At 39.3% G+C, this 27,268-nt stretch overlaps 2 protein-coding genes across 3 annotated transcripts; one reads left to right on the plus strand and one right to left on the minus strand.

The window, feature by feature from the left end:
• The first annotated feature begins 592 nt into the window (after positions 1 to 592).
• On the plus strand, positions 593 to 10,859 carry nop14 (NOP14 nucleolar protein homolog (yeast)). The gene is made up of 19 exons (XM_026356473.1): positions 593 to 756; positions 1,528 to 1,710; positions 2,762 to 2,896; positions 3,045 to 3,186; positions 3,456 to 3,604; positions 3,759 to 3,896; positions 4,054 to 4,176; positions 4,309 to 4,440; positions 4,537 to 4,888; positions 5,062 to 5,192; positions 5,307 to 5,392; positions 5,500 to 5,635; positions 6,263 to 6,364; positions 6,772 to 6,925; positions 7,046 to 7,205; positions 9,160 to 9,307; positions 9,399 to 9,517; positions 9,647 to 9,802; positions 9,889 to 10,859. Exons 2-19 carry the CDS (start codon positions 1,528 to 1,530, stop codon positions 9,983 to 9,985), a joined length of 2,643 nt encoding a protein of 880 aa, XP_026212258.1. The 5' UTR covers positions 593 to 756; the 3' UTR covers positions 9,986 to 10,859.
• A 1,914-nt stretch (positions 10,860 to 12,773) lies between these two features.
• LOC113159884 (alpha-synuclein-like) lies at positions 12,774 to 20,110 on the minus strand. Of its 2 annotated transcripts, XM_026356855.1 has the most exons (6): positions 19,584 to 20,110; positions 19,005 to 19,175; positions 18,889 to 18,918; positions 17,617 to 17,759; positions 13,628 to 13,699; positions 12,774 to 13,509 (listed from the first exon to the last, which is right to left on the minus strand). In XM_026356855.1, the coding sequence occupies exons 2-6, from the start codon at positions 19,123 to 19,125 to the stop codon at positions 13,492 to 13,494; spliced, it is 384 nt and encodes a 127-aa protein (XP_026212640.1). In that variant the 5' UTR covers positions 19,126 to 19,175; positions 19,584 to 20,110; the 3' UTR covers positions 12,774 to 13,491. The 2 variants fall into 2 exon arrangements, with proteins under 2 accessions (XP_026212640.1, XP_026212639.1); XM_026356854.1 differs by lacking the exon at positions 19,584 to 20,110 and having other exon boundaries at positions 19,005 to 19,481.
• Positions 20,111 to 27,268: the final 7,158 nt, after the last annotated feature.

Below are 27,268 nucleotides of genomic sequence, written 5' to 3' on the forward strand. Positions count from 1 at the left end.
TCAGAACGCAGTATTAATTGTATAGAATACTATCAGGATGTCATAATAAGGTATATTCTCATAGAGAATATGAGACACAGAAGTAAATCTTTTGGCCCATTTACCTGAAGACTACACTGTGTGCACATGTACACAATACTTCTCTCCAAGAAAACTGTTAATGTTAATATTTAAAGAGGAGAACAAAGATTGTTATATAACTGAGCTGTCAGTGAACAAAGTAGGTAAGTATCTAGAATTTCTAGCTGGGCTTATTTGTATCATTAACATTTACCTAAAATGCATTTATTCAAGTATTAATTTGTTCATTCAAGTATTTGTTAGAACTTGTTAGATCTTGTGAGTTGTAAGATTTGATTTTGTGATATACAAATTAATATACTGTATCTTTATATGTGGTTCATGTTTTTAATCGCAGTTATGATCTGTCCAAATACAATTTTAAATCTTTATCTTTATAATCAAATAAATATATAAAACATAAAAACCAAGAAGACATTCTTCTAGTTCGTGCCCTTATTTTGAAGGATGAGCTTCCACCACTAGAGGCACTGTCGGGAATTTCACACCGGAAGTCGTTGATTTAGTTTTGAACTTTGACCCCAGGCTGTGCACGCTGCAAATGGAACTTCAGTGAAACAACGTGGACAGTGAAATATTAGTATTATTTATTATAATCAGCATTGGCAGAGTGTTAATATCCTATGTTTTCTTCTGGCTGAATTTGATATTTCGACCCCTGGACGCGGCTAAAAGGTAAACCCTGTCGGAGTTGATTAAGCTAGGGTTATGTTAGTTTGTTTACAAACTGTCTTCGGTTCATAGTAAAGTTAGCTATAGCACAGGTTTAGTTAACTCTCTTCTGTCGTTTAACTGTTTATTTATTCATAACGCTTGACATTTGACTTCAGTTGTTGCCAGACACACAGTGTTGATCAGGAGATTAGTCAAGAGATACGTTTGCTAGCTACGTGCTAGTTAGCTAGCAGATACTTTTGCTAGCTACGTGCGCTGTACTTCAACTTAAAAATTCAAAACGTAACGTCAACATAATAAAAAAAGGGAGGAAGAGCACAATGTTGTTAATTTGTGTAACGCTAATAAGGAAGAGTTTAAAATTGATCCAGTGCATCCAGTCTTTCAGATAGAGATGGTGACCACAGTCTGATAGGTTGACAGACTGTACAATGATTGTGTTGCACTGTATTACACTGTGCTTTAGTGAAAGCCTGGTGGGTATTTTAATACAGGTAATCAGTGAGATTGCATGCATGTATTTATCATATTTATACAAAATGATAAAAGTATACACACAGTCAACCCATTAATTTTGCAGTGTAACAGATGTAATGAATCATTTCTAAATAAACATAAATGTGCCGTTGAGCAATCTGTTTTCTTATAAAGAAAATCAAGACGTCACTTTAAGGATCTATCTTTCCTGACACACAGGAGAATCAGTATTCATTGTGTAATGACAATGTAATGTCAGTGATGTTAACTCATAGGTGCATTGCGCTGTTACAGATGGGGAAGGCACCCAAGAAGAGGAACCTTGCTGACAAGGTCCGAAAGACCAAGGCCTCTACTGAAATCAAAAACAACCCATTTGAAGTGAAAATCAACAGGAAGAAATTTGATATTCTTGGTAGAAAAACTAAACATGATGTGGGTCTTCCAGGTGTGTCTCGATCCAAAGCCATTAATAAGGTAAAATAATTTATTACATTGTTATCGTCACCACACTTTATCATTTGCAACCCATATAACCAGATCACCTGTTATTAGTACAAAATTACTGAATGGACAAACATAAGTTGACCCTGTAGATGATATTGTGTTTAATCTATACACAGAAGCAGGTGTTTTTTTTATAAACTGTCACAGATTTCATTAATAAATACATTTGTTCTAGCATTAATCACCATCTGCATGTCGATACTGTGATCTTTGTTTTTTTTACTAATATATCTCATTCTTCAATGATGTTATTCTTCTTCTACTGTTTTTACGTAAACCTGCAGAGCACCTCTTTCATTATTTAAAATCTGTAGCATTAAAAAACAACAATCTTTGAAAAACTGCAGCTTTGTGTTTAGAAAATTGTATTCTGTGAAATTGCAATATGAGTTAAAAGAGGATTAACTGTTCAGCCATCCTCTCAAACAAAATATTAGGAGTCCTAAATAAAACACATATGCCACTTAAAAGATATTTAAACCCTTAAAATGCTTTGTGGATATTGCTCCTGGTTCTCTGTCGAAGTGATTAAACACCTAAGGAACCACAGCTGCAAATAAAAGCTGTAGAACACAAATCTAAGAATCCAATAAAATCTTATATTAATACTAATAAAATTATGAGCTTGTTAATACAATTTTGCATTCTAATAATAATAAAAAAAAGTTAACTTCTTGCTTCAGCACTGTATCTGTGGAAGCCATGCATTACAGCTCACCATCCATTTAAAACTATCTGTTATCTGTGCTGTGAAACCTGCTGGCGTACAGCATCATGCTGGGACAGGGATATTCTGCTAAAAGGACTCAAAAAAGGGGGGAAAAGTAGAATCTGCACACTTGACTTAAATTTTACTTCTGCTTCTTCTATGATTTTATTCATACACACTTGATGGTTTGATTCAGGCACCTTCGACTCTTACACTCAACAAGAAAAGAATGAATGTTTACGTGTATGCATGTGTGTTTGCCTGAGAGAGAGTGGGCAGAAATCATATTCAGTGCTCTTCAATGATCTGTAGAGAAAAGAGACCCTCCTGAAGGAATACAAACAGAAGAACAAGTCCAGCAAATTTATTGACAGACGCTTTGGCGAGTATGACACCAAGATGGCACCTGAGGACAAAATCCTGCAGAGGTTTGCTATGGAGAGACAGGTCAGTCACGGAAAAATTAGTTTTACCTGCTGCTGTACACACAGCTCCTGACATGCAGGTTAATGTTTAATTAAATCCTTCATACTTACATGACAATAGGAATATGAGCATCTATGTCTTCCATATGTCCTTTTGCATAATCTCTCAGCGTGTCCATGATAAGAAGGATGTGTACAACCTGAATGAGGAGGAGGAGCTGACTCATTATGGACAGTCTTTGGCTGAAATGGAGAAATTTAATGACATTGTGAATAGTGACGATGAGTCAGAAGAGAAAGGACTACTGTCAGGTGAGTACACTCCAAGCTTAAATTATGCTTATTGTAACATAAATTGATGCAGTGCCTTCTTAGTATTATAAAATATGAAGACCTTTTTTTTGTAATCTGTGTGTCTCTGCTTTTCACAATCACAAGAAAACACATACATGAAACTATAATTTAACTTTATATTATAAAAACACAATGTTTTGCACTTTAGAGCAAGCTCTGATATTTGAAGCCATATTATAGACGAGACAGTTGGCATGTAACAGTGACTCTATGTGTTTTGCATCTAGCTGAGCTCACTGCATCCCACTTCGGGGGAGGAGGGGGCCTCCTCACAAAGAAAACATCAGGGAACCAACAGGAAGAGGAAGGAAGCCAGAGGGCCAAGTCCAGACAGGAGCTCATTGAAGAACTCATCCAGAAGTCCAAGCAGGAGAAGGTAAGTCAGTAACTTAAACCTGTTGTTGGAGACCCTTTATTGTTTGGATTTGGGTCCATGATGACACTTTCACTTTATTGTAAGTTAAACAGTGACTAATACAGAGGAGGTGCAGTTTGGGGTCAAAATGAGTAACCGCTGGGTTCTTTCTCAGCGGGAAAGACAGGTACAGAAAGAAGAGGCGCAGGAACTGACTGAAAAGCTGGATCAGGACTGGAAAAACATCCAGGCTCTGATGGTGAAAAAGACGCCCAAAACCGAACAGGCCAACAAACAGGAGGAGAAGCCCAAGGCAAGAATATGTCAATGAATCAGCAAAATGTTGTTGATCGTTAGTTTTCTGTTCTTAATAATAAAAAAATTACAATTGATACTTTATTAATCCACTTGGAGCAATTCTTTCATCAGTGTGAAACTGACGTTTTTTGTTGTTCTACTCCGGTCTTCAGCTGGACGAGTATGACATGATGGTCAGGGAGCTCGGTTTTGAGATGAAGGCTCAGCCCTCAGAGAAGATGAAAACTCCAGAGGAGCTCGCCAGGGAGGAGAGAGAGAAGCTGCAGAAACTTGAGGTACGTTCACGGTACAGAGCAGCTGCTGAACATTTTAATCTCAGTGCAAACACCGTCTTGTTTTCTTTACATAAAATATTGGTTTTAAAAATGTTTTAATGCTGTGTGGATTTGTTTTGCCCTGTGTTCCAGGCTGATCGACTAAGGAGGATGTTGGGAGGTGAAGCCGGAGACAGTGCACAGACTCAGAGCCACATGTCTGCTGATGACCTTAATGATGGCTTCATCCTGGATAAAGCTGACAAGAAGACCCTGGCTTATCAGGTAACAGACGGCACAATATGTAGATATGTGTTTTCTTTGGAAAAAGCCATAATTTGGGTGCAGAATATTTTGTTCTTTATCTTTTTGTTTGTATAGGATGGAAAATGGAATATTGGAGATGAGTCTGAGGGAGATGGGGATGATGAAGATGCAGAAGAGGAAGAGGATGGCGAGGAGGAGGATTCAGAGGCAGAGGAGGGAGATGGAGATGATGATGACGACGAAGATGAAGATGATGAAGGAGAAGAAGAAGGAGAAGAGCAGGAGGACAGCAGTGGGGAAGAAGAAGATGGTCACTCTGATCTGGACTCTGAGCAAGAAAGTGAAGATGAGGAGGGAAAACAGGAGAATAAAGAGACTGGTGCCAAACCAAAGAAGAGTCTGAGCAAAGAGGAGATGAAGGCCCAGCAGGAGGCAGCCAAAGCTGAGCTCCCCTACACATTTACTGGTAACTACACTCATAAAACACACATTTAAAAAACGAGACTGAGTTCAGTTTTTAGGTACTTTTTCCAGAGCGTAATCCAAGATAGATGTTATAGATATTTAAGTATCTGGGTGAAACTGAGAAAGCACTGTAAGTTAATAATCTGGTAAACTCTGTGTTTCCTTCGCTTATAGCTCCAGAGACCTTCAGCGACTTGAAGGACTTGCTCCATGGTCACACCCCTGACAACCAGCGCCTCATTGTGGCCAGGACCCAGAAGTGCAACCACCCTAGTCTGGGTGTAGGCAATAAACTCAAACTGCAGGTACAAACAGTGGACTAGGCTTTCATTTTGTAAATGGGTTTGGTGCATCTGTCTCTGAAAGCAGTTTTAGTCAACATTTACTGCTGTATGAACCTATGTTTCTATTTATCTCAGAAACTGTTTGGCTTTCTGTTGGAGTACATTGGAGAACTGGCCACCAGGAGTCCACCAGAGCTCACCGCCATAGATAAACTCATACCGTGAGTTCAGACAGTGTTTTTCTTTCTCAGGTCTACCTCTGGATTTAAATGTTTACACACGTTTTAAATACATTTCTTTATCCTTGCACCGTCTCTTCTCTCTGTAGAGAGTTGTATGCTCTGTGTCAGATGTTTCCAGAAGCAGCCTGCAAGTCCCTGCAGAGTGTCCTCATAGATGCAGGTCATAGCATGGAGGAGATTCTTGAGGTCAAAGGGCATGCAGGTTTCCCAGCTCTAGACATGGTATGGATTAATTACTGGGAACTCCACTAACATGTAAATTTTTGAAGGATGTAAAGGTTTTAAATGTTACTGGACTCACCTAACATTCATTACATATAATTATATAATCCAGTTCACTGGATTATATACAATTTAATGTCATCTTCAAGTAGTTAATATACAGTTTGATTTAATTTTTAAAAAAGTCTCTTGGTCAAAGGTATGTTTGATTAACCGGTCTCCATCAACTGTCCAGTAAATCCTCCCTCCGAGGTTATAATTTTGAGTATATAATGCAGTACAATCCAACAGTAGGAAAAACTGCAGCCTCCAAAATGAACAACAGTAATGAACATTTTGCAATAAATATATTAATTTAGCAATACCAATTTTAGCTAAATGTTATAAACTAAGTGTAAGTAGACTGAAAGGAAACACCTGAGGGCAAAAGTTCAGCAACGCTAACTGCTGCTCTTTAACATCACTTGTGTTGAGTACAGGTTAATACCTCACACACAGCTGCTGTAAACATTATTACTATTATTTTCCTCCTGTGTGGGACAATAAATTGTGTGTGTGTGTGTGTGTGTGTGTGTGTGTGTGTGTGTGTGTGTGTGTGTGTGTGTGTTTGTTTGTTTTTTTTTCAAGCTTATCTATCTGAAGGTGACGGCCCTGCTCTTTCCTACGTCGGACTTCAGGCACCCAGTCACAACTCCAGCGCTCCTTTACATCAGCCAAGCTCTCACCAGGGTACAAACCATTTTCAGTATTTTTGTTATTGCCTGTGTTCTTAGGCGTGTTTTGCTTTTGTTTTGATTGTTCTTTTCTACCTGCCTCAATATGTTGTTTTTTTTTCTCCGTTTATAACTTCTTCATTGTTATTTCTAATGGAGTTAGATTTTTTCTTGTTCTGTTTAATTTACCACTCTTCCTCTTATTACTCATTATGTGTGCGTCATTACAAAATTTCCAGGTTACCACAGCTGTGAACTTAAACTGTTTTCTTTTGCCGCAGTGTTTACATGAAGTAAATCTAAGTAGAAGTAAATGTTCTCTTATGTCGTTATGTTATGCTTTCAGTACTAGCGCCATAATCTTACATGTGTTGTGTGTGTGTGTGTGTGTGTGTGTTTTGTCCATCATTTGTGTGTCGTCAGTGTCCAGTAAGATCATTGCAGGATGTGACTTCAGGTTTAGTACTGTGCTGTCTGGCGGTGGAGTATGTCTCTTTTTCAAAGCGCTTTGTGCCAGAGCTCATCAACTTCCTAGCTGGAACGCTTCACCTAGCCGTGAAGGACAAGACTTCTCTAGGTAGATCATGTTTCACAACATGCAGCACACACCAATATACCACTCTGTCAAAATAGTGCGTTTAATCTGTGTTTATTTTGTGAGGTGAAACAGAACTGACAATCTGATATTGTGTTGTAGGTTACACAGTGGTGCCACCCTTCAGGCCATCAGGGAAACACAGTGATCTGCTGGTGTTGTCAGACTCTGAATCCTGCAAAGGCTGGAGCAAGAAGAATCTGCCGCTGTCTGCTACCCAACGCCTGGACCTCAAAAATGACCTTGACAGAGACAATCACAGGTAGGAGTGTTGCATAACCTGGAGATAATGAAGCAGGTTGAAGACTGATTTAATGTTATTTTAATCAGGTGGCAAAAACAGCTATAATAATTAAATATACAAATGGACTTGTGAATATTAATTTTAAATAAAATATGGTCAAGCGAGGATCTTTATAACGAGCGTGTTTTTCCATATATCACTCTTGATTTGTTCACTCCTTGAAATGAAGTTTGAACCCTTCACAGGATTCTCCAGATGTGTCTTCAGTGCTACGTTCACAGCTTGCCCCCTAAGACATAGCGTACAGAAACAATAAATCTCGAAATGTCTTTCATTTGCCACTCAGAAATGAGTATTTAACAAATCCATATAACAACAAGAGCGAACACTTGCTTGGGGACAATTATAGACTCAGTAGAAAGAGCGGGAGGTGGTTGAAGTGTGAGAGAAATCTTCACACGGCCACACGTTCAGTTTGGACACGACAAAGAGCATGAGAAATGAAACGGCTAGACAGGAGATGAAGAGAGACTCATTAATTACCTGTATAGAGGTGTAAGGCTGATTTGGTTTTGTCTGTGGAGACAGAATTGAAGCACACCGACATGTACTAAAATAAAATAAAAATAAAATAATGAAGCCCATGAAGATGTCATGTGTAACGTAGGTCTTCATCAATGGCCACGACTGTGTGGATATGAAAACCCAGCATAAGTTGTCACCCTATGTACAGACCTGTACAGGCTGTGTGGCTCAGAGATGATACATCCACTTGTGTGATTCTGATGCGTCGCCAGCAATGGTTTCACACAGCAGCTGGTGTGTGGGCACAAAGCAAAGCTTGCAAACAGGCTTCAGCAGACGATGATTGTGCACAGGTTGTGAGAATATGCATTTTTATTTGTACTAAACTAAAATTAATACCCACAACATGCCATAAAAACTCTGAGTCAGTCACAATTGGTTATGCTAGAAGGAATCAATTTCATCACATTTAATTGCACCTACGAGTCATAGAAAGTAAATATCATAGATTAAGTGATCTACCGTATGTATCTTATATCAGTTACAAAGATTTAACATAATTTTGAAATTAAGAAGATTGTATATAGTATTTTAATTACCGGTAATAATGAACGTGAGGTCCAGGAAGTGCAGTTCTTCCTTGCTGTTATAAGCACAGTGCTGTGTGTGACTCCGGCTCCTCACACCTGGTGCCCAGTCATATACTAATTTATGCGTTCCTTCAGGGCGTACAGTGACACATGCACACCTGCAACTGTGTGTGAGGAATCCAGTAGCTGTTATAATTACTATCACAGTGATAGCGCATGCATGAGTGAGTGTGAACTGTATGAACGCTTAGGTTGGTCTAAATGTGTGAAGATGGTATTCATGTGTTTGCATACAGAATCATGCAGAAATAGTGAGAAACGCTGGAACTATACTGGAGCTAAATGCAACAGAAGGAGCTTGCACATCCAAGTTGTGACCATTTTCCAGTTTAGTGTGTAAATTTACATCATGCACGTTGCGTTTTACATGAGAACTTGATTTCTTCTTGTGTTAATTTTAGCAATGATGCAGTAGCAGGAGAAAGAATTGTAGGATTTGTCTTCATTTTAGAAGCAAAATTAATTTACATACCAGACCATAGATATATCAGGTAGCAGTCATACATAAACATTCTTTTCCCTACATTTATACCCTCCTATAGCCACATACACATGCTCTTATTAACATATTTTGTGCATATGTTGGACTGTTAGGTCAGAAAGGACCAGTGCCAGTGTGAGCACTCCTGCATTTTAAGCTCTTGTTTTTACAGCAAAACAGAAGGAAAATAGTTGATTGAGTGGAGCGTGTGCTCTGCGTGTGATGACTCTTTTGTTGTGGTTCAGTAGGGTGGGCTAAGCATGAGAAGAGTTGCACACAATGAAAACATTCACCAATGTCACATGTCCCTTCTCAGGTTGACGTGTTTGTCTGCCTGCCTGGACTTGGTGAAGCGATGCTGCCTGCTCTACAAAGACCTCACTTCCTTTCCGCACATCTTTCAGCCAATCAAAACACTGCTTTCCAAGCATCTTTCTGCGCAAACACTGCCAGAGCCTTTACAGGTTGGTGTTAGATACGTTTGATATAACAAGGTCGGTTCTGTGTCAATTTTATTTTCAGTTTTCATCCTAATTACATTTGTTGTCATTACAGGAAGTACACAATGAGATTCTGGAGGCAATCAGCAGTGCTCCTGTGACTCACAGTCCACTTGTTTTTGAGAGGAAGAAGCCCATTCCCCTGAAGCTGCTCACACCTAAGATTGTTGAAGTGTACGTTGCCATCCAGTGAATACAGACATCTGTTTTAAATGATGTCATTATTAACTGTCTAGTAAACACTGTATTGGATAAACAAGACATTGGCTTGTGTTGCATCAGTTTGTGTTTAAAATATTTCAGGTTGGACTACGGAAAGAAGCACGGCAGCACCAGAGAGGAGAGAGAGAAGGAACGACTGAAGCACAAGTACAAGAAAGAGTTTAAGGGCGCTCTCAGGGAGATCAGGAAGGACTCGCGCTTCCTGGCCAGAGAGAAGCTCAATGAAATCATGAGCAGGTGTGGATCAAACACAGTGTCCATGTGCAGGTGAACTGAAATGTTTAGGTTGAGTGGTCTGACCTTTTGCACGTTGTGTGTTTCAGTGACGCAGAGAGAAAGAGGAAGGTAAAGGAGCTTTTGGGCAGCTTGGCCACTCAGGAGGGAGAATGGAAGGCTCTGAAGAGGAAGAAGAAGAAGTGAAAACCAGAACTCCAACACTTCTCTCCATCACCTTTTCCTGTTTATATGGACTTCTCCCATTGTGGATAACCTGCTGCCATGGATGAAATCTGTAGAACTGTAAATGATAGATTTTTCTTTTTCACAATGAGCACAAAACATCATTGTTGTGACTCACATTTTATATTGTTTAAGTACAATTAAACAGGTAAACATGCATAAAGGTTTTCAGTCTTACTCTGAATTTTTTGTGTATCAACTCATAATAAGACAAAATCAACTGGTAGTGAGTGTTAAAGTATATTTTCCTGTGTCACCACTTTCATCCCCGGATATGTTTTTTTTTTTCTAAACCTTTTATGAGCGACTCAACCACTGAAACAGGAAACAGGCTTGCAGAGCTGGGCTGGTACACAGGTTACAAATCTGGTTTGAATGGTCCAGGAGGAAGAGCTGGTTAAAAGTTGGTTTGTTTGGACTTAAGTGCTGAATGATCCTTCAACTTTCCCAGTCTACTTTGATGCTCCTTTCTCAACTCTTGCTCTTCACTATCTCTTCAGAACATGCTCGAGGGTTACATTCTGCCGCCTCTGTTGCACACTGTGAGTGAGATGCTCCTCACTCATGACGGTAAATATGGAGCAGAGACGAGATCATATCAGGATTTTTCACAGCTCCAAATGATAAATAATGAAATATATTGTTGTGACTGTATCTCAAGGTGATGAATAACAATGATGTGTCATCAGCTGCCTTCAATCTGCATGAATGTTCCTGTAAACAGCAGTTGACAGATAGGGATACTAATAAGTGAGGGAGAAGAGAAAAACAAATCTTTTGCGACACGATTCTCTCCTGGAGTTATTAATAAGAAATGCAAGAAGAGGTATGAATTGAATAATTCTCCTGGGTATATTGATCTTTATGTTCGCTGTCAAATAGAACTTTTAACATATGTTTTAGACCTAATTCAAATTTAGCAACCAGTGAATATGAAGTTGATGTACAGTGTCCAGTGTGCTAATTCTTGTTTGGACATAGAGAGATTAGTTTGTTTATTTCTTGGTTGTAGTACAGGGATTTGTCTTGCATCAATAGGCAACTGCTGACAAAGGTATACTGCAGCTGTAGATAGATGACTAATTTATACCACAGTGCAGTTGGTAAGATATGGTTCTATGAGGATGCATTTGACTAAGAACTGTCTTAGAGGAAAAATGTTAAGAGTTGATTGCAAGGACAGATCTGTACTGTAAGTGCTCTCATTTTTTTATATTAAACATCAGTTGGATGCAGCACATACTCAAGGCCAATATGCTTTATTAGAATAAAGCGGCTACACGCGGGTTTAGTATTCTCTTCTTTTCCTCTGATGAAAATGTACCAATAATATTTAACCGTAAATGGTTATATTGCTGAAATCATTTGAATACAATGAAATTCTTCAAGCAGGAAAGTGATATTGGTGCATGAGACCGAACCTTCCTCCATCTCCCAGGTAATTGTTCACAGCGAGCTCACACATCCATGCTGATGCCCATGAAAACAATGTTAGAAAATAAAGAATGTGCAGTTTTTCAGAATAGTTCAAATGAAAAGAAATATAAACAAGTGCATTGAAAGGTTTATTGTTTGTACTCTATATTTTCATATATTTCTAACCCCTAGTCACTAAGTCAGGCTCCTGTCTCCCATTGACACCAAAACATCTCTGTGTCTAATCATGTCTGTTTTGGTTGATGGTAAAAAAAACATCAACTAATCATCATTGTCATCATAGTACATCTCCACTGTATGCACCAGGCACAGTATTTTACTACTGCATATATATATAATATTTACTGCAGTGAGGCATCAAGTTTAAAATCACAGTTGGCCCCTAAGACAACAAAGTCATAAATATTGCTTGTGACAAACCTTGTGAGAGAACTGAAAATCAGACTTGGGAGGAAACTTTATTGTACCTCAACAGCCTGCTGCTGCATCCAGCTTCACAACTGCAAACCATACATTGGTTCTGTGCAGAAACGCTGCTGCGTTCCCTGTCAGATCGATTGAAAGACTGTGGAAACCTCTTCTGTGATGAGACAAATCCATGTTTAAGCTTATTTTCAGGAAAACAATATCAGGTTCTCTGTTCAAAAACTGTTATCTGCAAAAGGTGCCATAACAAGCATCTGTGATGGTATGGGGGTGTGTCAGTGTATCAGTGGGTGATTTGAATATGTGTGAAGGTGCATATATTGGGATATTAGAGAGACATATGCTGCCATTAAAGCAACATCTTTTCCTGGGAAGTCGGTGGATATGTTAGCAGGACGATGCCAGGTCTCATTCTGCACAACTGCTACAACAGCACCGCTTTGTTGACACAGAGTGTGCGCGCTTGCTTTCAGTCCAGATTTGTCTCCTATTTAAAATGTATGATGCATCATGAAGAGGAGAATCAGACAACAATGACCACAGACTGTTGAGCAGGTGAAATTGTTTATCAAGCAAGAATGTTCCAAAAATGCAATCAATCGATTGCAACAATTCAAATGTTTAATAGAAAGGAAACTTTTTTGAGTTTTGCAGACAGCTAACTTAAAATGTGCCTATATTTACACATACAGTTAAGTAGGTCAGTGACATCACAATAAACAACTAATTACAAATCACAAATTTTACTTTTAATTGCATTTTTTTGCAACCTTCTGGAAATGTTTGTCTCCTTACATTAATAATGACACGGTGTCCCCAGTGACCTATTTTCATATCAGTATTGACCTCACACACGCTGATAAATGAAGAAAACTCCAGTAATACACAGTTTTTATGGATTTTATTCAACACTTCTTACCATAGCGATTAAGCTGAATACCATGTTTACATGCTCTTTCTTTTTAAAAGTCCAGCCATTATGATATATAGTTGTTATAGCAGGGATAACTCAAAAAGATCATATTAATGCACAAACAGCGCAGCACTTGAAAATCCACCTCAAAAAACAGTGACAGCATACAGACAAAAATAGAGAATATCATTATGCTTCCATTTCAGCTAGATCACAGAAAATTGTTCATTTATATAGAGACACTTAGGTGCTTGAAGTGATAAATTGTGGTATATTTCCATGTTTCCGTTACTGACATAGCCACACAGTTGAAAGAAAATACATATTGACATACACACAGACACACAATGACCAGGTGGCCTTCTCAGTGGGAGGGAGTCACTGTAAATGACAGCTGGTCACAGAGAGACACACACCTGAGGTCCCTTTCAGGACTGATGTGCAAAAGGCACACACACACACACTCACACACATACAGACATACAGACACACTCACATACCAGCTCCCTTTCTCTACAACATTTACACATGTATACTGCTGCACAGACATACGCAACACCACAAACAGAAACGCACACACAGACGCCGGGCACAGACTCCATGAAGGACCAGAACGAGGCACGACGGGACTTGGCAGAGCGACATGGAATGTGTCAGTCGTTGATCTTCGATTGTGATGCTCTCAATCAATTTAGTCATCGCTGTCCTCCTGGAGGAGAAGAGGCACAAGAAGTGGGCGGTCAGTTTGCCGGCATGCATGCAAATGGTTTCCAGTGACGTGAGCATTTTAACCTTGAATCAAACATCAGGCATGTGTTCGGTCTTACCTCTGTCACATCTGCAGGATCGGTATCAATTGGTGACTCTGCCAAGTTCTGTGCTGCTGAGGCATCATCACTCTAGAAAAAGCCAAGTTAGATAAATTTAAATAAAATGCAGTATAATGTATTCTTGGTCTTAATAAACTTTAGAAGAAAGGAGGCAGGGACTGATATTTGATGTGTGAAAGACAAAAAGCAGAGGAGATTCTGTATACTAGGGTCTATTAAATCACATTCATAAGGCAGAGGTTGTTTTCCAAAGGGAGTTATAGTAACTACTGTACATAACTTGTACCTCCTATTGAGCCCCGGCATAATCATACATGCCAAGGGACTACAGTATCTTTGAGTGTGATCATGATGCCAGGGATACACAGATGTTTGCCATTACAGTTTACAGTATATAGACCTAAGTTTTCCCCCTGTAGAACATTCAGCCACATGAGCAGACACTAGAAGTTCAAATAGGAAAAGCCCCCCTTCCTTCAGGTGTGGTTATTTTTTACTAACCATGATAACGAAGTTCCCCCAAGACGCGGTAATTATTCTAATCCAAACTAAGATCTCTCAATTACCAAGTTGGTCAGTTTGAGTGGCAAGTGAAGAGGTTAGAAACTGAGCTATACCTAGAAAGTATATAAAACGTGAACGTTGTTACGTTAAGGTTGCATCTGGTTTGTTTTGTCCAAAGTGATTCGACTCCTGGTTCTTCCTGGCTACATGTTGATGTGTCCTTAGACAAGACGCTGACACCCCACAGTAGTGCCGCCATCTACTGCAGCCATCCAAACAACAATTTCCCCAAGCGGATCAATAAAATGTGTCATGATCAATATTCAATTTCTGCTAAAATCGCTCTAAATGTTAAACTTTACCTGTAGTGATGTGTTATTTAAAAAAGAAAAGGTACAAATGGTGACATTTGTATAAGTTGCTCTACAAACGGTGCATTTTTGGCATTTGTTGGTTGAGTTACCATCAGGCACAACCTGTCCCGGCCTTTACAGAAGTGTGAACTCACAGAGGTTGACAATTTTAAACAACAAATGCGATTCACCCATTCTAACTACAGCCATGGATACATTATAGGGGACTTCCACAACCAGATATTTTACTTTCCCCCACCTGTTGCATTTAACACCACACATCAAGTCTCCATCTGCTCACCCAGCAGTCAGGGTGATGTGCTCATGTAAACACACACAACCCCACACTGTAGACTACCACTGTGTCTATTTACTGTGATTGGATGAAACTTTGCTCAATTGTTTAACATCTGTTGAGTCACTTTTTAAGTACAAATAAAGCCTGAAATATTGTTGTACACCATAATTTTCCAAAGCCAAATCAAAGAAATACCTTATCTAAGATGACTGTATTGTTTCAGAGCAATTTTCAACCAGAAATTGCTTCCTGGGGACGGGATAAACAGTATTATATTACACGTTGCAGAAAAGATCTGAGCAATAAGATGTGCTTGCTGAGACTATTTCCTATTTTGTGTCATGTTCCCTCCTCTGCTCTCCACCTTTCTACCTACCCACCACTGTGTCTGCCCCAGTATCTCACTGTCATTTTCTCCTCCTTCTACTTTTCTGGCTTTTGTGTCTTCCTGATATGAGTCACCGGCAGCTGATGAATCGGTGAAACAGCTAGATGAGGAGATTAATCAAGCCTCAGCATCCCTCCATCCACTGTTTTCTGGTGTGTGTGTGTGTGTCTTTGTCAGACTGACACGGGAGACAATCTTTGATGGGCTCTCTCAACCTGGCATCAATTTTTAAACGAAATCAATATTAATGACGTTTAACTGCTGAGCCGCCTGGGAATGATGGTTAAATGAGGACATTCTGCTGCTGTGTGCCTGTCAATCTCTCTCTGGGAATACCAGGATATAGTCTTTTAATCTATGTTTTTATTTTTCTGTCAGTCAGTCCACTCTGTGTCTGCTCGTCCATCTGCTTGTCTGTTCTGCCAGCCAGTTTGGCTTGTCCGCGTTCTTCATAATGAGACTGATCGCATTCCAGGTGGAGCTTCGTCTGAGTTTAATCCCTCGGGGTGAATAGCACGATTAGCTATCTAGCCACCTTGATAACACAACTGCTGTGGAGGATGAAATGAGTTGTTTGTGCGCGGTTAATAACGAAATCGAATGCATGTAGAACGGCTGTTGCGACTAACAGAAGCTGAAAAGGAAAGTGAAGAACATACTGATTGTTTTAGTGAAGGAGCTGCTGAAAAGTGTCAGATGTTACCATTGGCAAAAGAATAACTAGATAACTTCCTTGGTATCCTGTCTTTTTATAGGGTACATTTCTTTAATTACAAACAAACGTGTGTGTGTGTGTGTGTGTGTGTGTGTGTGTGTGTGTGTGTGTGTGTGTTATCACTTGGTGTCTAAATTGCTGTTATGGATCCCCCTGTGTGTCGTCGCTAATTAAGAGATGGGAGATTGAGCATCACAACAAACATTCTGTGTGTTTGCATTGCCCAGGGAAATATTTGACTGACTTATCACTTCCTGCTACTCACAGTGATGTTCTAATAGAGCAGGGTAATTACAGGCACATTCCCTCCCTTCAGAATTACATTGGCATTACATTTTAACACCTTATTTATCCAGATATGTAACAGTGGACATGTGGGGAAGTGTAACCGCTTTGGTTTGACTTTAAAAAAGAAGAACTGTGAGAACAAAGCAGTGCATGAAGAACATGGGGGCCATCTGTTCCTATTGTTAAGTCAGTCTTCTTTGAATGCTGATGATTTTCTCTGCTAATGGGAGCTGGTGTAAAGTAAATGTGGAAATGTTGTGATTTAGGGTGAGAATCTAGTGCTTGCTGTCAATTGGGATCAAATGTGTAATTGTCATAACACACGTTCTGGCAAAGCTTTATTATTGAGGTTTAACTCTTAAAATATTCATATGTTTTGGTCTAAATTTAAAATAGTATGTGCAATAATAAGACTAATATAATAGTCTTCCTAATCTGTGAGCTGCACTTTATAAAATCCCAGTGTAAATACCACAGAAGACATCACCTCTGTGGTGTCTACAAGACTACACATATCTGCTAAAAGGGATAGAATAGATCCAGACGGCAGAATATATGGAATGAAAGAGCCCATGAGGAAGGGAGAGACAAATCATTTTTCATGTTTGACTTGTGCCACAGCAGTAGATTGTTTGCTACGGTAAACTGCCTTTACCACCTCCTCCTCCTCCTGCGCTGGACAAACGAAGGCCAGACTGACTGATGAACAACACAGGAGAAGCTAACAATATGTAACGGCTTTCATTTCATAGACACGCAGCAGATGTGAGAAGTGATGACAAATGACTCAAGGTCAGGAGGCCATTTTGACATGGTGAAGAGTTGCTGCTGGCAGCCGCTGTTGTGAAATGGAGGGATGTGCTGTGCTCCAAACACTTCTATGAGTATTTTAATAAATATGTATAGACAGTTTATTGATTCTGCAGAAGTGTAAATATTCAGCACTGAAATATAAACCACCATCATCCTTTAGCTATCTATTTAATGGAACTTTAAATAGTTTCTGACTGACATATTTTTGTGTCTTCGTGGATATTTCTCATGTATGGGGTCGACTGAGAGCCAGTTGTTCTTGTGCAGCATGTTTTACTACTGTATATCTTAGAGGTCAGAAAATATAAAATTTCTGTGACCAATCAAAAGCTTCACAAAAACAACAAAACTAGATTTATTCTACATTTTTTGTAAATGGTGGTTTTCTAAAAGCGACGCTGCCCCTAGTGTAAATGCAGGATGACTTGATCATTTATTATCTGAAGTCATCTGATGGTTAATCAGCTTAGCAATGGCTAACAACTTCGCCAACTGGACAACTGCTTGTATTTCTGTTTTATTTGAAGTTATATAATATTATATAACTTATACTTATCACGCTTTATAGTTTATTACAAGATACATTTTCATTTCAGTTTGACGTTTAATGCAAAGTCTCTTTCTTACGTGTTTGGCTGGATCCTTCTTGACCAATCCGGTGGCAGCGACAATATTGCCCGCACCCTCCACGGTTTTCTGGGCAACAGCAGTAACCCCAGTAACCACCGCTCCACCCACCTGAGACACTCCGGACACAGTTTTACCTGCAACTGTATGGATGACAGAAGAAGAGAGAGGAGAGGAGCGTATTGTAAAGGACATCCGAATGTAGGACTCACAAAACTAATTGTGATTGGAAGTAAATGTAATTTGAGTGGTGCTGCCCTTTACTGACTTTTGTGCAGTTGACAAGTCTGTGATTAAGGAAGGAAATCTATACATTGAATCAGTCTATGGTTAGGTCTAATTATCTCTCCAGCTAACTATTCATCGTGCTGAGTTGGAACAGACGTTCATTTCTGAAGTTAGTTTGACCTGCTGCAGGTGAGAAAGCAGCAACCAGCAGTCACTGACATCGAGAGCATGAGTACACTCAGTAACAACATATGGACAGATAAATGGACAGACGCTTTATGAAAATAAAAATTAAAAATAATCATACAAGATCCCAAATCAATAATGAAGTTAACTTATCAGCTTGTATCTACTGCTGTGCAGCCCCTTAATGTGGGGGTGCTTTTTAATGAGATACTTAAATAGCACTTAGGGCCCTAGTGGCCAGTGACATAAACGTGAATGAATAATCAAAATCAACTAAATAAGATGTTGTGTTGCCAGGTTGGACTGTTTTTAATGTCTAAACCTGGGTCTGTAAATGAGGTGGATGGTACATTCAGCATGAATGTACACAGTTTAGAGTATAGATCAAATCATTTTGGTGTATTCAAGCAAAATAAAGGTGAAACATTATTATGATGAATAATAATGCACAAATCAGCTGTTTTTTTATAAATAATGACATGACATCATCTCTGTCTATATATCACACTCCCTTCTCACTCCCTTATATTTATGCATTTATGTGCTTTAAGTGCTGCTGTCATGTCATGTGTTGCTCTTTTAAGCCCAGTCTCCTAAACACTAACTACACTTGCAGTACTGTATAGTACAGCCGCCTTCCTCATATGTGAGAAAATACCAAAGCTGGCGTGGCCCGTGGGGAGTTGGGCAGGCTGTGTGGAATTAGGTGTTGAAGCACAACACCTACCTGCAGAGGTACAGTGAGGATCCTGTCCTATCATACAGTTCTTTAAAATAAATAATAAATTCATACAATATATATATTTTTTCCAGATCAAGAAGAGAATGGAACAGGTCTGCGTTAATTCATGGTACTACCTGTTGTGACTCCATCCTTAGTTTTGGAACCTGAAAAGAAATGAGGCTCCATTAGTCAAATAATACAAATGATAATAATAATAATATTAATATTGACAAATGTTTCCAGCACCCACCGACAAACATAACCCCGTCTTTCGTCATCTCAGCTGCTCCAGTCACTCCCTGCTTGGTTTTCTCCGCCGCTGCCACGACCCCATCCTTGGCTTTAGAGAAACCCTTCATTAACGCGTCCATGGCTGCTTGATTGGCTCCCGAAATTACACGCAGCACACGCAGCTGTGGAGCTGTGGAGATGTCAAAACAGGCTCGATGAGGAGGCACTCCCGCATCAAGTGAAGCGCTCGCTACTGAAACGTGTGACAAGGCACAAATAAAAAAAAAAAAAAAAAGAAAAAGCGATGCCACCGCCCTGCTTCTCTCTCTGACAAGTCTGTCAAGCCAACATCACACCGTGTGGAACATGCGTAACCTACAGTGGAAACAGCAGCCTGAAAAATCCCACCTGTAGAAATTGGTGGAGCTCAGAGAAACATGAATGGATTTACTATTAATTCCTATAAAACTGAAGAAACTACTGGCTGTTTCAGTGCCATACTGTAACAAATGTCCTGGCTGTGCTGCTAAAATACAGATTATAAAACATTTCTATAAGAGAAAGAGATCAATAAATCAAATATCTGCGCTCCACGCACCTGTTTGCTTCAACTTCCTTTGAGGGGAGATGGTGGGTCTTCCTGGATGACAGCGGAGATTCCCCCCGAAGAGCAGCAGCAGAGGCTTATTGTCTCCAAACTACAACTACTACTGATGGAGATGTGTGTGTGTGTGTGTGTGTGTGTGTGTGTGCGTGTGCATGTGTGTGTGCGTGTGTGTGTAGTGTCCAAACCAAACAGACAGACAGACGCGCCACAGGTTTGACAGACGCGTCGTAGCCTCGATGATGGAGAAAGCGATTAAAGCTCGTGATGCTGATGCGAGAGAGGAGATGCTCCGCTGTCTAACACACACACACACACACACACACACACACACACACACACACACACACACACACACACACACACACACACACACACACACAAGGATTACGTAGCTCTCTCTGTCCGTGGGTTGTCCACAGTGTAGGTGCAGCAGGCTTTTTAAAATCATCACGCATCTGCGGCAGAACTGACAATTAGTAGCTGTGTAATTACACAAGATAGGACTACAGGTTGTTCCCATGTGTGAGTGAGATGTTAGCAACAGCTGTACAGCAGCTTCTAATAATTCATTTTTAGATTTTATTTTATTATTTCTTTTTTTTTTTTGCATTGTACTGTAAATTGTAAAAGCTGTAGTGGAATTGGGTCATAGCTAAATTAGACTGTGCAACAATCAACGGCTGATTAAAAAACTTAGTGGCACTGCTTTATTAAATCATCATTAATTGTCAGGACGCTCTTTAATGTCTCATTTTTCTATCTCCTGGGTTCCATAGCTCCTGTCTTAATTTGGTCAGAAGCACAGCTCTGTGTTTGTGCTGTGTAAGTAACAAACCTTATATAAATTCATAAACCACTGGCTGATGGAACAATAGTTAAACAAAGTGTATTTGTCTGGCAAACTACATATACATTCAAAGTGTTTTACATGTTGCATCCTGAACATGCAAACAGGAATAAATGGGCACATGTAGCAAAGACAGTAGAGCTTCTTTGGCTACACTCACGCATATTTAGTTTGCTGTCGTCAACCATGCTCTGCAAAAAGAGATCTCAGAAGACCTATGATCACCTATGACCTCTTGATTCCCTTAAAGCTAGAAAGGGTTAAATCAGAGTGTAGAAACAGTGAGTAGGCAAGGTGTCAACAGAAAAATCACTTGCTTTTAATTCCTTGTGTACATAACTCACCCACTCTATCACTTACTACAGAGACGGCTCATGAATCTAAAGCATGTAAGGAGGAAACGACATTATCAGAAACATGCCATCTGCAGTGCTGAGTTACATATAACCATCGCAGGGGTGTTATCTTAGCTGTGGTATAGAGCGGGTACGTCTATTGATCTGAACCACAGCCAAACACTAAACTGGGTCAGACTGTGGCGTCAAAATAAGCAGACGTGCAGTCGAATTGTGGCCAAACTGCAGCGAAACCGGATGTCTGAACCACATGCGTGTCAGGTGATTGCAAAATCGTATCACGCACTGGCTAAAATTTTGTCTTATAATGTAGAGCAAAGCCATCACGAACGTTACCTATTCATAATCAACACATGCAAACATGTCATGCATATAACACTGTTTAGTAACTCAGTGACAGGTAAACTTGATAATATAATTACTATAATTAGTCATTTTTATTTGATGTCACAGAATAGGGACTACACAGACTACTTGCCTTCCTGATTGTTACCAATTGAACTCAAAGCTGCAGCTGAAATCTTCTTTTGGAGAAACCAGATGGCCTCAACGCTCTCTCTCTCTCTCTCTCTCTCTCTCTCTCTCTGTCTCTCTCTCTCTTACTCTTCTGTAAGTTTCTACTTGTCTCTCTACTCAGAGCCTGAATGCCTGCCAAAGTGTGTTGCTATGTTTTCTGCCTGGGAATCATTTTTAAGATTTACTTTTCTCCTGTGTTTCTTTTCCGACGTGTATTCAGTGGCTGTGACACTCAATTATTCCCTAAACTTAAAGACTCTCACCTAGTTCCACACTGAACTCAGCGTACAGGATCTCCTAGAGAGCTTTTCACAACCTTTTAGTCTATGATTTCTTTAGTCTATGCAAACTTAATGACATGTTGTCTTACCAGATTATTATCAGAAGGTGATATCTATCGTTTAACTAATTACAAAGCAAGCACAGATTACACCTGAAAGCTTTTGCTGCACAAATATACATGTATCATGAGTTACAGAGCAGCAAATGTATGGTGCCAAAAGAAATTTGAGTTTGTGTAATCCAGCTACAAATTGCGTTCACCTTTCCCTGCTTGTTTATGTGCTGAATCAAAGTAGTTTTAATGCTTTTAGTTCCTTCGGTGGAGATCATCTGCGTATAGAGTAAAAATGTCACTATCATGTCCTTTAGTTTAGGTGTTCTGAGTCCTTATTTACTGTGCTGTCAATCGCATGCTAGAGAGCAGAGCCATAGTGGCTTCATGTCATTTATCACTAGCTGCGGGGGACAAGGCAGGCTCATCTGTGCTGGTGAACCCCAGGCTCAGTGTGACGCAGGAGCAGGCGAGCAGCCCACAGGCTCAATTAAAGGACCTGATGGATTCCACGCTAATAGCAATGCAGCATCGACTTTTCTTCAGACTAATGTACATAGAAAGTCGACCTTGGTCTGGATGAGTGTATAAATCATGCAGGACTGTATTTATCTTTATTTATCAAGTGAAACAATACGAACTGTCTTTGAACTGTCCTGCTACCGCAGAACTCCAGATGACACAACGAGTTCTCACTATTTGATGCTCCGGGAGCAGCACTATTTGAATCATGGCTGCTGCGTGTTGGAGCTGTTGTCATGACAACAATCATGACTGCTTAGTTATAGTTGTGGAGGTATCACGGTTTGTTTCCATTTAGGACAAATCACCACATAAGCATGTCTGTTAAGTGCATTTCTCAAACTTGTCTGGCATGAAATCCGAGGGGACCGAGGTTCCCGCAGAGCAATACGATTTATCTCACTGTCTCTGACTCCGTCTGCTGCTCTCCAGATCGTTACGGTACACTCAATTCTTCACACATACTCTTATCATAAATCACTTTGGTGATGAAGAATGATTGATTTCTTACTGTAAATCAGTGAACTGTGGTTGAAGATAGAAATAAGTAGTGGGTAAAACTCATAGATAGATCATAGATGATGTAAATAGAGTTTCTTCATCAGTGATGCCAATCAATAATGAACAATCACTAATAACACGTTAATTCTAGTCACGACAACACTTTGAAGTTTGAAACTACTTTTGCTTTATTCAAGAGACAAAATCACTGAGCAGAAAATGACCCATTTATTTATTTTTCATTCAGGTTCTTATTGGATTTCTTCTAAATGACGTCCTCTAGTGAAACATCACTGGAAGAGTAATGTGAGTCATGCAACGTGTGCTGTATGTGAGTGTTTGTTTTTTTTAGAAATTCAATAGGCGTTTTCTTTAAACAAGGCTTTGCCATCTTTTGCACATTTGTCACACAGTATTGATTTGTGTTTCAAAACCTTCTTTCGTTACAACTGAACACAATCAGGGCAATGCAGTGAGGACATAAGAAGAGTAAGACACCGTCTGGTGCTGCACAGTGTCTAGTGAGACATAAAGAAAGAGGCTTATATAGATAAAGACACCAAAACTTCAGCATGTCTGTGCAGCTCTGCCCTGCTGTCAGCAGTGTCCACACAGTAATTGGTGCGTCTGTTCTGTGTGTCTCTTCTTTTTCCAATGCATGTGCACGTTCACAGATTTATGTTGGTGAGAGAGTGCACGGACATAGAAATACAGAACTTAACTCTGAACCTTTGATTATTTCTAAGTTCTGGCCTCATTACAGATTTACTGGCTGAGATCTAAAGATGCAAAGAAACTCAGGGACTGAAATCTGAAAATTATAACGAAGAAGAAAATGATAAATCTTTTTTATTTAAATAAAAATAATGATTCTACTGCCACTAGTAGTCCAACTAATGACATTAACGATGATGACAATATTTCATTCATGAAGCTCCACACTACAGGCCATTATCATTTTCACTGAGTTTTATTTTAAGTTGTGTAGTATGGATTGCTGAACATCAATTTATTTCATGTTATTTACTGCCATCTACTGTAGGATGTATGCTATAGCTGTTTGAACCCACTGACCTGACTGAGAGAGGAACCAGAGATATTAAAGATCATCAGTCACTCACATACAAAAGGCTTTGACTCTGACTGTGTTTGAACTGTCTGGGAAAGGTACAGGAGAGATAAAGGCAAACTTAAGATCACATGTCAATGCATTTCAGAAAAGGCATTTGTCTCCCTTAACTTGCTTAATGTGATTGTCATTTTTGTTTGACTCTGCTTTTTCTGGCTTCTGGAGCGAAGACTATTCAAAGTTGTGAACATCAAGATGATGAATCATTCCGATATTTAGTCTGCCAAGATGAAAAATTGACAGCTGCTCAGAAAATACAAAATCTGTTTTTAGAAAACGTGGCACTTTTTCTCAAATGATGAAAACTAAAATGACAAAATAACTAAAACTATTCTGTATTTTCACTGACTGAGGCATGGCTGCAGAATATCCGTGGTGTATTTAATAATTGTACAAACATCTTAACCAGAAACAATCTGTGAATTAATTAATATTATTAAGTTTGATCCATCTGACATGAGCTTAGGCCTAGAGAGCTCAGTGGTGTTTCTCCACAGAACGGATGTACGGCATCCACCTTGCAAAATAGAGTTTCAGGTTACATTTCTGGATGCAGCGTCAGGCTGTTAAGTAACAACAGTTTTCCAAAGTACTCCTAAGCCTATTTGGCTGTATTCACCACAGTGGCATGACCGTTTCTCATGTCGCCTAAGGCCTCGGAGGTCACACAAATTCCACAGTCATTTCCACCCTTGGCCTTTATGCGCGGAGATTTCCCTGGAGCCCCTGAACAGAATCCTTTTCACAATATTATGTGCTGCAGATGTTGTTTGCAATCTCGCATTGAGAAATAATGATGTTGTTTTGACTGACAAGTCTCTCACGAATTTTGCAGTGTGTGCCGCAACCTGGTCGAAGCTCCTTTTGTATCCAACATGATGCCCTCACCTGCTAATTTAGTAGTAACTGTGTTACTAGAACACTGCCTGGCATCAAATTCTAAGTTATATTCACAGAATAAAACTAAGATAGGAAGATAAACACTGAGAATCTTTTCTTAATGTGTTTGTCAGATAAATGAAGCTTTAAGAAAATTAACAAAAGATTTAAGTTTTTACTGCATTTCAAAACAAGTCTTGATTTTTCTGGAAGTCAGTGTTATATTATTTCCTGTGGCATTATATAAAAACTGGATTCAATAGATTTACACTTTTTAAACTTACTTTCTCATAGTACAAAGTCTCCTTCAGACATTGTCTTAAAATTAATATGTCTCTTGTGTCTAGTATTTAGATTCTATTGTCCGAATTGAATAGCAAATTTCCTGGTCTCGTATATACTTTTTAATTTGTTTGTAAGATGGAACAATTTTGTCCACACAACGTACTCACTTTTTGCTTTCGATGACGCATCCCTCCCAATAATGGCTCACAGATTCTCACTCTCACTGCATTTGCCTGGACAGTGTCCATGCTTTGAATCATCAGACACTTGGCAGACCGTGGAGGGGCAATGACTGTTTGTTCGTGAGTTAGTCACTTTTTGGGCGTTGGTACATGTTTCAATCTGCAAGTGGGTGCAGCCACAAGAGGTGAAAAGGCAATCATCTGTGTTGTTTCTGTCCGTGTCCTATTGTTTGTCATTGGTGCCTAATTGCACTTGCGTGTCTTCCAGCGGCTCCCATGAAAAGATCAATTCAGGTTTTGACAAATTCAGCCTGTAGCAGGTACATATTGGTGTCTTTAAATTATTTAAGTCCATATAATGCTTGAAGGCACCGCTACGCAGATATTTCACAGCAAGTATTTCTGCACTTTGCCTTAAATTCCTGAACTTGAAACCTCCTGTTTCAGCCATGAGGCAAAACGTGGATTCTTTTAGCTTGTACCTCTTTTTCTTATTTGGGGGGATTTTTCTCGGTGCACACATTAGGCACTGATAAAACTATTTTACTGTTAAATAACTAACTAACTAGACTTTACTATTAACTAAAACTGCTTTTATTGGTACAACATGTAGGTAGAGTGGGAGGCAAACAGCTAATAACATTTTAGAGAAAAGGATAAATACATTTAATATTTTGGATTATTTTTTATTTCTATTAATACAGTATTTTAGCAATGTTTAGGTTTATCTTTAGACATCATTACCCATACTTGATTCATTTACATACGCTTGTTGTATTGTTATTTTACATTACATGACATTACCAACTGCTCTTCTCCATCCTCAGTTCTTACACCTTTATTCCTCGTAGTGGAATAATCATACTTCCACTGTAGGACCAGCAGAAACCCAGCAAACAAACATTTTATCAGTACCTCATTCATCCATCTATCCGAAGTATTAGAGCCTGTATATACTGTTATTGTCTTGACTTGATATTCTTAATGAATGCACATGTATTTTCACTCATTGTTATGAGTCAGACAGGATGTGATGGCTAGTTTGATGGATTTCACCCACTATATGATCTCTTTTAGGGAGGGACCCCAGTAACTATGACTAATTACACTGGTGGGGTGATAGCTTACAGATCAACCTTATCTTACGCAATACGTCTTCAAATGACGCGAGTTTTTTTTCCCCTCTTCAATCCAGCAATGGTTTCAGACACGCTGGTTTCACTGGTGGAAATCACTCGGGCGATCCAGATGTTATAAAGCCTTGTTGTTTCAGCTCTCTTAAATAGACCTGCTCCCCACCTGGATGTTTTATTGGTTGTGTTATAGGATCTCTGCTTTAATGGCTTTGTTACACTTTTCCTTTTGAGGTCAAACTGAAAACTGTCAGTGTTTACAAGAGTCAGGTATTTATTTCATGATGCATTATTTTTCTTCTAACATAGTATGAAAACTGTACGCCTACACAAAAAAAATCATCACTAGATGGCACCACAAGATACTCAAACCTCTCACAGTGTGACATACCTGAGTAGAGTCCTGTGCATAAGGAGACTGAACAGACATATGTTAGTTTGCACATATTGCTGAATATTAAAGAATCTTAGAAAGCAAATAGAGCATAAAAATATTTAAAGTATTAGAGTGTAGGACGGTGTAATAAAAGTGAAATATTTCTTTAAGGGATCTTGGGGGAGATTAGTGAGTTGTGCAGCTGTGATATTGGCTTAACACAGGAGTTTTTTGTTCGCAGTCACCCTAAGATTGCAGGTGGTATGGCCTGGTGTCGCTGGCAGGAACAAGAATTCTTGGCAAAGAAGCATATAGATCTAAATAAGTGAGAAAGGCAAATTATCTATAATATATATTATTATGTCTGGAGAACACAATCTGATGAGAACAAAAATCTGCAAAATGTATAAATAGTATAAATAGGGTGTAGGCAACAAAAAACAAACAAAAAGAAGTAACAGATGGGTTTGTTTTCTCATACACACTTGGGAAATTAAATGTAATGGTTGTCTTAAATGTGCTTGTTTGCCACCGTGGGGATTACCCAAATTCTTAAAATGATAGCTGTTATATAAAACTACATTTAGTGAAAAGATCTGCAGAACCATGCCCACTG

The sequence above is a fragment of the Anabas testudineus genome, chromosome 12 (assembly GCF_900324465.2).
Source record: "Anabas testudineus chromosome 12, fAnaTes1.2, whole genome shotgun sequence".
NCBI classification, from domain to species: Eukaryota; Metazoa; Chordata; class Actinopteri; order Anabantiformes; family Anabantidae; genus Anabas; species Anabas testudineus.